This window comes from Geotrypetes seraphini, chromosome 3 (genome assembly GCF_902459505.1).
Source record: "Geotrypetes seraphini chromosome 3, aGeoSer1.1, whole genome shotgun sequence".
Taxonomy (NCBI): domain Eukaryota; kingdom Metazoa; phylum Chordata; class Amphibia; order Gymnophiona; family Dermophiidae; genus Geotrypetes; species Geotrypetes seraphini.
Genome location: NC_047086.1, coordinates 116,392,038 through 116,404,485, shown reverse-complemented (window position 1 = coordinate 116,404,485; position 12,448 = coordinate 116,392,038). Strand labels below are relative to the sequence as shown.

The 12,448-nt window shown below is 42.2% G+C and overlaps 1 protein-coding gene across 3 annotated transcripts in view; it reads left to right on the top strand.

Moving 5' to 3' along the window:
- CDC5L (cell division cycle 5 like) overlaps positions 1–12,448 on the top strand; it is a 175,799-nt gene that overhangs the window by 112,147 nt on the left and 51,204 nt on the right. For all 3 annotated transcript variants that reach the window (XM_033935886.1, XM_033935887.1, XM_033935888.1), the window contains 3 exons: positions 619–781; positions 7,256–7,420; positions 7,932–8,012. In XM_033935886.1, the coding sequence (XP_033791777.1) occupies positions 619–781; positions 7,256–7,420; positions 7,932–8,012 (409 nt within the window). The remainder of the gene's footprint in view (positions 1–618; positions 782–7,255; positions 7,421–7,931; positions 8,013–12,448) is intronic.

Below are 12,448 nucleotides of genomic sequence, written 5' to 3'. Positions count from 1 at the left end.
TATTTATTTTGTAGCCGGCGTGGGGTTGGAGAGGTTGTATCATTGTACTTATACTAAGACTTACCCCCTCCTTTGCTGGTGCGGCGGTGATTGATCCGACGCTCACAGAAGTCCTGTGAGCATTGGAGCCGGCGCTGGGGCCCACGCTGTGCATCAGCAAAGGAGGGGGTAAGTAGCTTAATAAAAAATACGGCCCACGACTTAGCCTGTGTTTTAGATTTCGGCCCCTTATGTGATTTGAGTTTGACACCCCTGATCTAGAGAAAGAGGTGGATAGGTTCATTTCTGAGAAGTCATGTAGGTTCAGCTGTCAAAGAGGAGGGTTTTCAGTTTCTTCCGGAATGTTGTATGTTTAGTTTCCTTTCTGATCATTTCTGGTAGGTTGTTCCAGGTTTTTACTCCTATGAAGGTAAGCATGAAGTGGAACAAGCGCCTGTAATGGAGATTGTATTGTGGCTGTCATTATGAAAATAAATAAAAATGTGTTATAAAATAGCCAGGGATTTCCTCCAGCTATTTTGTATATAAAGATATTTATTATACTTAGGTGTTTAGATGTAGTTAAGTTTCATTTCTTTTTTCTGAAACAAAGTTGCTCTTTTTTTTTTTTTTTCCTAGAACTCCATCTCAGGGTGGAGAAGGGTTAACCCCTCGTGGTGGAATGACACCTAAACCTGTTGTTGGAGCAACCCCTGGCAGAACACCACTGCGAGACAAACTAAATATCAATCCAGAAGATGGAATGGTAGATTACAATGACCCAGTTTATGTGAAGCAGCTGGTAAGGGAGAGTATTATGCTTTTAGCAATTTGTTTAATTTTCAAGTATGTGGAAGGAATTGGTTAAGGTATTTAGGGTTCCTTTAACAAAGGTACAGTAGCAACTGCTGCTGTGGCAGTTGCTCCAACACCCATAGGGATTTAATGAGCACTGGAGAGTTTGCCACATGGCAGCCACTATTGCAGCTTTGTAAAAAGTGAGATAAGCCTTTATTTCAAAAAAGTGGGAATTCTTAATATATATACAGGCAGTCCCCATTTTACAAACATCCAACTTACATCGGACTTGTACTTACGAATGGAGATCCTGTTCTACCTTCAGTGTTCTAGTGCGCCCCTCTCCTTCCCTTCTGAGTTCCAGCATGCCCCTCGCCCTCCGTCCCTCCCTCAATTTTGTGCCCCAAGTACATGCCTTCCTCTTGCGGGTGTTTACCTTCTTCTGGCCAACTCCCTCTTCTGTCGGCCGCAGTTGTTTCTCTGCACAAAGCCATGGACAGCAGCTCCTATTTGCGTCCCGTGGCTGAGCCGAAACTGTGGGATGGATGGAAAAGGATGCAAGAGGGGCCTCAAGTAGGTGGAGAAGGTGGGAAGAATACTAAGGTCCGAGTTACATACAATTTAACTTAAGAATGGTTTAAAAAATGGAACCCGTTCTTAAACCGGAGACTACCTGTACTTGAATATTAACCTATTCAAATACAAATCAAGGTAACTTTTTTTCCCAAAAAGGGGGAAAAAAGATTGACTCAAATATAAACTGAACTCACATCAGTCTTTCAAGGTTACTGTGGGAGTGAGTGGCCTAGTGGTTAGAGCTGCTGCCTCAGCGTCCTGCCAGATCCTTGTGACTGTGGGCAAGTCGCTTCATCCTTCCATTACCCCAGGAACCACATGGTACCTTTGTGGGCCTGCAGTTCCAAAGTTTACTTCAGTTCTCTCTTTGAGGGACACCTCCAGTAGATCTCTTTGTGTCTCCCAGCAATCACAAGCTGCCTCACTTCTGCTCCAGACAGTACTCCCCTTATAGACTGTAGTCAGATGCCTTTCTCCTAGATTGGACTAACAGATTCCTCCAATCCCTCTAGTGGCAAAGACACTGTTCAAAGTCAAGCAGGAGCCAGCCACCATGATCATCATAGCTCTTCGGTGGCCCAGACAGGCCTTATGCTTCCACTGAGTGTCAAAAATAATTTTCCACTATGAATCTATCCATCACTAATTACACAGAGTGAAGGATCTCTTCTCCATCCAAATCAGCAGTCTATATCTCACAGCCTGGCACCTCTCACTGCACCTATAGTGGACTTCACTTTCTCTGGACAGTCTCAGTTATTATAGTCGTTTCTAGACAACCTTCCACTCAACGGTGTTTATGCTTTAAATGGACCCGCTTTACTGCTTGGTGCGGATGACAGCATTTGGTTCCAGCCACTTTCCCTTTAGCACTTGCCTCTTACACCTCTCTGATACTGGACTATCATCTTTTTTCATATACCCTTCACAGACAAAACCTATAGTTACACAGCCATTGGTTTCATGAATTCCAAACCTCCACTCCTTCTGGTGGATTGGGATCTCACAGTTATACTTACCGCTTTGATGAAACCTCCTTTTAAACCACTTCTGAATGCACTTCACTACTTTCTTGAACAGTGTTCATTTTTCCACGTTGACTTAGTCAACTACAATCTCTAGTGTGTGATCCGCCTTCTACTATTTTTCATCATGATAGAGTGGTGCTTCTATGCATCCCACATTTCTTCGAAGTATTTCATCTCACCCAGTCCATTGTCCTGCCTCTCTTTTTAACAAACACAACATGCCCACCCTGGTGAACCTGCACTCCACCCATTTCACTGTAAGCATCCTTTAGCTTACTACCTGTTTCAGACCAAGCCACATGGAGCTTCATCTCAGCTATTTATCTCTCATGATCCTAACAGATTTGGAACTCCATTATGCAAGACTGCAATTTCTATATGGTTAGTGGATTGCATCTCCTCTTGCTATGCTCGGGCTGAGCTGCCACTAGGAGGTCATGTCACAGCACACAAAGTCAGAACGATTGCAGATTCAATGGCTTTTATAGGTTCTACTCTTTCTATAACAGCTGCTTGACATACATTCATATTCCATCACTGTCTGGAGACTCATTCCAGAGAGGTCAGTCAAGCCACACAAGTAGTTATGTAACTTGTAGTTATTCCCTATATCACTGCCAACTTCCCTCTATTCCTTTCAAAATAGATAGGGAGTCTCATCTGTGAGAATATGCTGCCTGCTTGTCTTGGAATAAAGCACACTTACCTGTAACAGGTGTTATCCAAGGACAGCAGGTAGATATTTTCACAACTTTCCCACTTCCCCTAGTTAGATTCTCAGATTTTTTACTGAAATGATTGTGCCGCAAGCAGACGTCGGGTGGGAAGGCACTCGCATATGTGCGGTAGGTACAGGCTGTCTCAGGACTTCTAAAGAGTTAAAGTGATACTATACTTTTGGACCGTTCATACCAGGTCTCTGTGGATGACATCACCCATCTGAGAGAGTATCTGCCTGCTGTCCCAAGATAACACCTGTTACGGGTAAGTAACTGTGCCTTCTGCAGCTATGATTTAGAGTTGCAATGGGTAATAGGTTTTCTTATACAATCCTACTCTATTCCTGGTCAAGTGGGTAGTCAATCCCATCTCACAAGATCTCTTGTAGGAAGCTTTATTTAGATATTTTTGATCCTCCCCTCTTACCTCAGGACTGCCCTCTGACTTCCAGTTGTCGTCCTACAAGCGAGACAGTAGGAGCTAGTTTTTTCTGCTTGTGTTTATTTTTTCTTTCACTTCAGTATTTTCATGGATTTGTATTTTCATGTTGCAGAGGTTCCCCGCAGAGACACCTCTGGTTGTAGGAGATTGCAGACTTTACTGACAAAGTGTGTTTCCAGGGGGTTGACTTCCTTGCAGTACACCCACCTGGACAGCCTGCATTCAGTGATTGGAGCTCAGGGACCATTCCCTTGGGACTGTGTCTCATCCCAGGTTCATTCACTAGTGGGTTTGAGTGCAGGTTCCATGGCAGTGTGTTCAGGATTGGGACCGACTGCATTCCTCCCCCCCCCCACCCCTTCATATGCACAGCATTTCTGGGTGAAGTGGAGGTCTACAGAAAAGGTGTTGGACCTGAGAGGCAATCAAAAGATTAGCAGTCAAGGTTCCAAGACTTCTTGAGGCAGATGATCTCCTTGTAACTGTTTCAGCTTCTATCTTGCATCTCCAAACACACAGCATGCACAATGGGTCACAGGCTTGACAGCCTTTGAGATTGATTTGGGGGGGATCTCCAGAATTAGGTTTTAAGGGGTTTGGGAGTTAACCCTAGGTCCCTCCACTCCAAAAAATCCTAAAATCACTGATTAATCAATCTGAATTTCTGGGCTGTTTTATTATCAAAATCTCTCCTACAGCAGCCATCTTGGATTTTCCCGATTTGAAATAAAAGCTTTTATCTGTCTCAAAACAATTCGGTTTTGCAAGATAAGTCAGATAAACTCAGGGCAGGACACCTTGGATTCATGTCACATTTGCGGCAGATGATTACTGTCACAGGGAAGTAAGTGTCTGTGAGCATCAAGGAAGATCTAAAGAAGTCAGATGCTGATAAAAGTGCAGCTAAGCTAGCTCATGTTCCTATTAAACATAAGCCCATGGCACAGCCAAAAAGAACTTTACAGTCTGAATCTAAGCAGCCTAGTACCTATTTATCTTTTCCTAGCTCTGGGTCTAGTAAAACAAAAACAGAACAGAAAATCTCTCCTAGGCTAGGAAAAGGGAATTCAGAGGCTACTGTTAAACAAGCTCCATTGTAGCCTTAGGCAGAAAACTGGTTTACACCACCACATAACCAATTAGGAAAAAGCATACACCTGGGACTGGCTTTAACTTCCATACTGCAGGGAGGGGAAAAACAGGAGGAACACAGAGCAGCAGCAGCATCAGGTAGCAGCAGAGCTGGAGACCTGAAAGCAACTCACATAGGGTTTGAAGAGCCAATTCAGCTAAAGCAAGGTAGCAAGACAAACAACATTTTGAACCACAGGTAGAATCTCCTGAATCAGGAATTCCGGATAAGAATATGTTGCTATGTTCTGAGAATGCTGAAATTAAGAAGGTAGATTAATTCATGGACTTTAGTGAAAGCAGTGCAAATTTATTTTTCCACTGAAATCATGATGGATGTGGACACTGTTTAAAAGGCTAAATGTTTACTATTTTAAAAGGCAGTAACTTTAAAGCTGTGTTATTTTCCTGGCCTACTGAAGGCAGAGTTAAAGAAGCTGAAAAGACTCAAAAGGAATTGTTTGGGAGTAAGCTAGCAATGTGAAGATTGTAGTTCACTAACAAAATATAGAGAAGCAGTTCAGTTTAACCGCAGTCTTCCTCTTTTCCCGATCATCTGGACATTGCAAAGATGCTCATAGATCACTGAGAGATACTGGGGGTCCTCTGAGAGTGGCCAAGGCCATGTCTTAGCTGTATCCAATGTCGATTACCTTTATTTAGCCACTCCCTGGTGGAACAGGTCACAAAGAGCACTTCTTTCCCCAGTAAAGGTGGAGTGGGTATTGAGGAATGCACAAAACTTCAGGATCGATTTTGTGCTGAAACATTTTTTTGATTCCACGGGATACAACACATTGAGGGATACGAGTGACTAAGGTATTCGCCAGGGTACGCCTGGCTGAGCCTCCGTGTGTGCGGATCACCGAACTAGATGGACCTCAGGTCTGATCTGGTGCAGGCATTTCTTATGTTATGTTCAAGCTGTTCCCTGGTTAACCATTATGATAAACCATTTTTTAGATAATGGCTTTTTTCTGCATCTGTGGGCCATATAGTTCTTACCCCCCTACTGAAGGTACTGATCTAAATCCTGCTGCTCTGACAAATTATCGTCCTGTTGCCTCTAGTATGTTCTAGTTAAACTGCTTTCAGATATGGGCATGGAGGATAACGTTCTGACCTGGTTAAAAGTATTTCTTTCATTGCAGCCCTATGTAGTGAACTTTGGGAGCACAATATCTTCTGTGTGGTCACCGGCTTGCGGTGTTCCCCAGGGTTTCCCGCTATCTCCTATCCTCTTTAATATCTACATGAATATATTAAAATTATATAAACTAAGCCCTATCGAATCACTATTTACTTATGGAAATGATATTTTTATTTTGCTTGAAGTCGACTCTAACTTTAATTAATCTTACAGCCAACATAAATTCTTGCTTATCCAGATTACAGTCGTGGTCATCTCTGGTTCAAATGAAATTAAACACAACAAAAACAAAATTACTTTGGTTTGGTCCAGAAATCTCAAACCTTCCTAGTTAAATTACCCTTAACTCTGGTGATGTTCTGCCAATTGAGTCTTCATCTAGAGCAATGTATCTCAAACTGTGCCGAGGCACACTAGTGTGCATCCTGAGATTCCAAGTGTGCCGCGGCACACTGATGAGTTAGAGAGGCACCTGCCAGCTGACTTCCCTATGCCAGCGCTGCCTGATTCGCCAAAGGCCTGCATGTTTCTCCCTTCTCTCTAGCTTCCTCCGGCTTCCCCCCTGGCCTCCCGGTCTCACCTTTAAAGCTAATTATAGCAGCCTTTAGAGGATCGCCGATAGATAAAATGATTTTGTTTTCAATATAGTGATTGAAATGTGTCAGTTTTGAGAATTTATATCTGCTGTGTATACTGTGTGTATATGAAAAATGAAGGGAAAAAATTGCATTACAATTAGTAAAGGGGATGGGCTCTGGGGCAGGGAGGTCTGTGGTTGGGGTACTCGGTTAATATTTGTTAGACTTAGGGGGTACTTAGCATGAAGTAGTTGAGAAGCACTGCTGTAGGCAATCAGCTGGCGCTGGTGTCTCTTCTTCTCTCTTGCTCTATTCCCTGCTGGCACCCCCTACTGGCATCTCAGGGCCCATCTGGAGGGCCTCTGCACATGCACTGACATTGACGTGATATCATCACGGCAATGTCTGTGCACTTCTGGGTGCCTTAAGCTGTGGCCACTACCTTTAGTGTGCCCCGGCTCGAGAAAGTTTAAGAGACACTGATCTAGAGTGTTGGGAATCTTTTTAGACTCTTCCCTCTCTTTCCATTGTCAGGCAAACCATCTGATTAAGAAATGTTTCTTCAGTTTGCTTACACTGAAAAGTGTCTGTCACCTGTTTTATCAACATCATTTTGCAATTTTGGTTCAATCCATCATTTTGGCACCTCCTCCCTTCTGTTAATTATGCTTCTTTCTACACAGCCTAACATCCTTCTCTTTGATCTCTATGATAATGTTTCTCAAATACTTTTAGCTTCAACTTCTTTTATATAACGGTAAGTGGTGGTGTATCAAATAGAGGGATGCTTGTCTTTTGTAATTCACAGTACTTGTTCACCATTCACACTGCAAAACTGGAATTGTTTTCCATAGGAGAGAGAGGCTCGAGAACACTTACGGCTTGGACTAATGGGCCTTCCTGCTCCAAAGAATGACTTTGAGATTGTCTTACCTGAAAATGCAGAAAGAGAACTTGAGGATCATGAAACAGATGAAAGCTTTGTGGAAGATGCTGCTGATGTGGAGAGTCGCAAACAGGTGATCTTAAAAGTTATAAGTTTACTTTTAAAAAGTGTTACAAAATTTTATTCCTTGCATCATGATTCTGTGTTTGTATGCACATTTTAAACAAGTGATTATTTTATTTTTTTATTTTTTTTTGCAGCTGGAGAACAATGTAAAAATTATATCTAAACAGATACTAAAGTTGTGCAAACTAGCACATTTGAGAAATTGATGAGCAAATGTATACACTATTTTCACATACTCTCTGGTGATCAGTATAGCATAAATAAATGAATATTTTACCAAGTGTAATTCTTAAACATCAGTATACTAGCTAGAGGATATATCTTGAGTGTCACCAGAAAGGGAATGAAACTATGGTTGCTATCTTCCGAATGGTGTAAAACCTTTTTGGATATATCTGTTAAAATGTGTCCCAAATGAAATAAATAGCTCATACTAGACTGTTAAGCCAGCATTATAATGCTACTTTGGTCAACCTAATGTAGCTGTTCAAGCATAAATATTTATAATTTATCTCTAGGCTATAAGAGAAGCACAACGTATGAAGGAGCTAAAACAGAGGCACAAAGCAGTTCAGAAGGGTTTACCAAGGCCCATTGACGTAAGTAATACAAATTGCATGAGAACAGTTTGAAGTGATTTAGGTTTTACTTTTGTATTTCCTTTTAAATCCAAATATCTTCCCAGAATAATAAACTTCTCTTTATTATGACAGGGGTAGCCATACAACTTATTATGAGAAACTGGAAAAGTTGGGATCGGTTAAATTATACTTTCTAGTGGGAATCTCTATGCCACATGTTTAAAATGGAACGTATGATTGCTATACAGCAGGGACATCATATAAAGTCTATGGATATTTGGGAGCCATTGACAAAATTCTGTAAGGAATGACTGTTGATTTTTCCCTTTGACCATACACGTCCAGGGTGGGTGGGAAGATACTTTTAATTTGAGTGCAATTTTTGGATATGTAGAAAGGAGGGGATGATAGTTTCAAGTTTAAGTTTCAAGTTTGACCTTTATTTGATGAATCGCTTATAATAATATCTAAGCGATGTACAGTATTAAAAACCATCAGAATGTGGTAATACAATTAATTTACAATAATTACTCATAAGACAGACAAAATTAGACGAACAGAAGGGGGTGGGAGGGAAGGGGAAAAGTTACAATCATGTTCTTTGTTAGAAATTGACATCGAAGGGGAAACACATCGGGTAATAAAGGGTTAGAAAGAATATTGGACCTAAAAGGTGGTATTTCATATGTCAAACGCGTCTTGAAATAGGTAAGTTTTTAAAATTTTCTTAAAAACAACAAGGTCAGTTTCGTTTTTAATGAAATTTGGAAGGGAGTTCCACAATGAGGGGGCTTTTACAGAAAATATATCATTTCGCCTAATGCCTATGACTTTTAATGAGGGGACTGAGAGCAATTGTGAAGAAGAAGATCTAAGAGAATGTAAAGTTTTGTGTGGGACAATCATTTTTGCAATATATTGAGGTTCATTGAAGGTTATATGTATTTGTCATAGAATATAATTTTGATTGAATTTAAAATGTTAAAATGTAAAATGTCTGTCTGTATAATAAGTTTGTACTTATTTTTGGCTTTAAAATGAATAAATATTTTTTTTTTAAAAGAAGGTATTAAAGCATAATTTAAATGTAATTTGTAATATGAGCTACAAGAATGAATAAAGTACATTAAAATTCTACATGGAGAGGAGGAAGTGATGTCATCGAGAAGTATGGCAGCTTAATTTCTGAGTTGCGGTGGGGCTCAAGCTATTCAGTTTTATATAACCTTTTACTGCGGTGTGTGCGTTGGTATTCGGTACATACATTCCTTGAATGTATAGCGAGCAGGAAAAAGTTAGAAAAATTTCAATTCCCGGGTGCCGCGAGTGTGAAAACTTGATCACAGGTTCATACTTCTCCAATGGCTCCGCACAAGATGGCGCAGCAGCCTGCGACCTCGCAGGTGGGAACTTTACAAGCCGATTCTGTGTCGGGGGAGTGGCGGATGGAGGGGAACCTTGAACGATGGTTCCGGGAACTTAAGGATGAAATGGTGGGGCTTCGTTCCGATGTTAAGGCGGCCCTGGCTGAGATACGGGCGGAGGTGAGCGATCTTGGCAGCAGAGTTTCGGCATCTGAGGGCCGGTTGGACCACGTGGAGACCTCTCTGCAGGAGAAGTCCACAGCAATGGACGCGGCGGTGACACAGCTTGATGATTTGAGGCGGCAAGTTGAGGATTTGGAGAACTGATCAAAACGCAATAATTTGCATTTTAAGGGTATTCCTGAAACCGATCGGTATAAAGATGCACAGGAAGTGGTGCAAGACTTTTGCACTCAATTGTTATCGGAGGAAGATCGGACAGATCGCTGTACTATAGCCCTGCAGCGGGCCCATAGAAGCTTGCGACCAGCCCATTGGGCTGGGAACAGAGATCATCACCTGCTTTGGAGATTTTCTGCGGCCCGGCGTCATCCCAATTTTATCTGGCAAGGGATAGCAGTAGGGGTGTACCAGGACCTGGCTACCACGACTCTCCAAAGACGGTGTTCTTTTCGCAAAGTTACCCAACTACTGTGAGTTGAAGGATACCATTATCGCTGGCTCTTTCCGTTTGGTTTGCTGTTTACTGTGAACGGGAAACATCGTAGAGTTGACACATTGGCGGATGCCTGGATCGCCTTGAAGGAATTGTGCTGTAGAATGCCAATGGATCTGCAGGAGCGGAGCTCTTCAGGCGCTACGGAAGAGCCATATGGCCGGGGTTTGGAAGCTCTGCTCGAGCCTAACCAACCTTCAACATCAGGCACTTGAACTGCTTCATCTTTACTTGTTTTGTTTTTTCTTGATAATTACCTATACTGGGGACCATCCTATTCATATCCCAGCATATGTGTTTTAGACTGTTTGCACTGTTCTATTTACTGTTATGGTTTTTCTGTGGTTTATGGTGACCTGTTTTGCAGGAAATTTAGCTTTCTATTTACTTGAGCAACAGCACCTACTTATGTGTGTGATTTGTATTGTTTTGCAGGAGTGTATGGTGTGATGAGTGTGCAGATTGGCTGATTGAGTGGGGGATGGATGGCTAGAATGATTGCAGAGAAAGAAATGGGATATATATGAGCCTCTTCGACATGACTGATTAATCTCGACCTGGCTGATTCCAAGTTAGTAGAATCGGCTTCTTGGAGGGGGGTGGAGAGGGGGTGAGATCTGATGGGAGACGGGAGGTGGTTAGGAGGAGAAGTGAAGCCGAGGACCCAGAGTTTCTCATAAGATCATGGAATGTAAATGAGCTGAATAGTACTGGCAAGAGGAGCATGGTTTATAGAGATTTAAAATGTATGAACTGGGATATTTGTTTGTTGCAAGAGACCCATTTGAGACCCAAAGATGTTGGTCTCCTTCAAAGACCACAATTTGACTTGATTTGGACACATCAGGGGGAGGGAGCTACTAAACGAGCAGGAGGGTTGGCCATTCTGGTGCGTAAAGGATTGGGGTTGCAGGCAATGTTCCCTCTAAGGATTGATGAGGTGTGTGTAAAAAAAAATATGCATGAGCGACAAGTTACATACTCCACAAATTTATGAGCAGGCGCGGAGGATGAGTGCCCGTGAGATTGTGGGAGGGTTAAATACTCAAAACTTAGAAGAATAACAATTTACTTAAAGTTTTTGCTTCGCCAGCTTTCTGGTATCTTTACATACAGTGGCGTACCTAGCATATGTAACACCCGCGGCCCATCATTTTTTGGCACCCCCCCCCCCCATCGGTACGAAAAACATGATTTTTAGTAACAAGCCACACGTCACACATGAGTACCTAGGAAAAGGCAGCATCTTACATATTGCAGTGAGCAGTACATCAATACACCAATTGTAAAACTAAACAAGCCAGACCAGCACAGATCAATCCTACACCGTCAATCCTAACAGAAAACCATGTCTTTCGAACACACAGAACACAGAAAACACCTTCGTCTAGTATGGAATATGTCATCACAAACTAACCCCTCCCCCTTTTACAAAACTGTAGTGTGGATTTTAGCCACGGTGGTAACAGCTCTGACGCTCATAGAATTCTGAGCATCAGAGCTGCTACCACCACGGCTGGCGCTAAAAAACGCTCCATAGTTTTGTAAAAGGGGGGATAAAATAGAAATACACAGCTTCAACGCTCTAGCTCAGGGGTGCCCAAACTTTTTGGGACTTGCGAGCTACTTTAAAATGACCAAGTCAAAATGATCTACCAACAATAAAATTAAAAAACACAAAGCACACTATTCGCTGAGAAAATGTTAATTATCATTCCTATTCTGGTTTTTTTTCAAAGAGGTCAAGGCAGATGACTCTATGCATTGTCACCTCACTAACAACCATACAAAAATAGACAAATATACCCCCCTTCCTTTTTATTAAACCACAAGAGCAGTTTTTAGCGCAGGGAACTGCGCTAAATGCCCAGCGCTGCTCTCGACGCTCATAGGCTCCCTGCGCTAAAAAACACTATTGCGGTTTAGTAAAAGGGGGCCATAGTGCAAAATATAGACAGCATATATAAATTCAGACACATTTTACGCGAACGTTTGTGCCAGCTGGAAAGGGCCCACCAGGCTTAACGAGATGCTCAGTCTCTGGCTCAGTTGCAGTGGGTGAAAGATGAACTTTATCTACTTCAAGTGGCAGAAACGGACCGGATACGCTTCCACCTTAATATTTATGAACATAGTAATAAGGCTAGTGCACAATTTGCCAGATATATCCGGATTAAACAGACTCGGGCCACTATAGTTCGTATAAGGGGAGTCGCAGGAGGAGAGCCGAAGGTCACGGACTCGGCAATCCAGCAGGAGTTTTTGAATTTCTATTCTCAGCTCTATGGTCCTCCAGGGCCTCTGGATGAGGAGGCTCAAACTAGATTCCTTGACTCTATTCCGCTACAGAAGTTGTCAGTTTCGGATCAGAAGTTCTTACAGGAACCTGTTCAGTTGTCTGAAGTTCTGGGGGT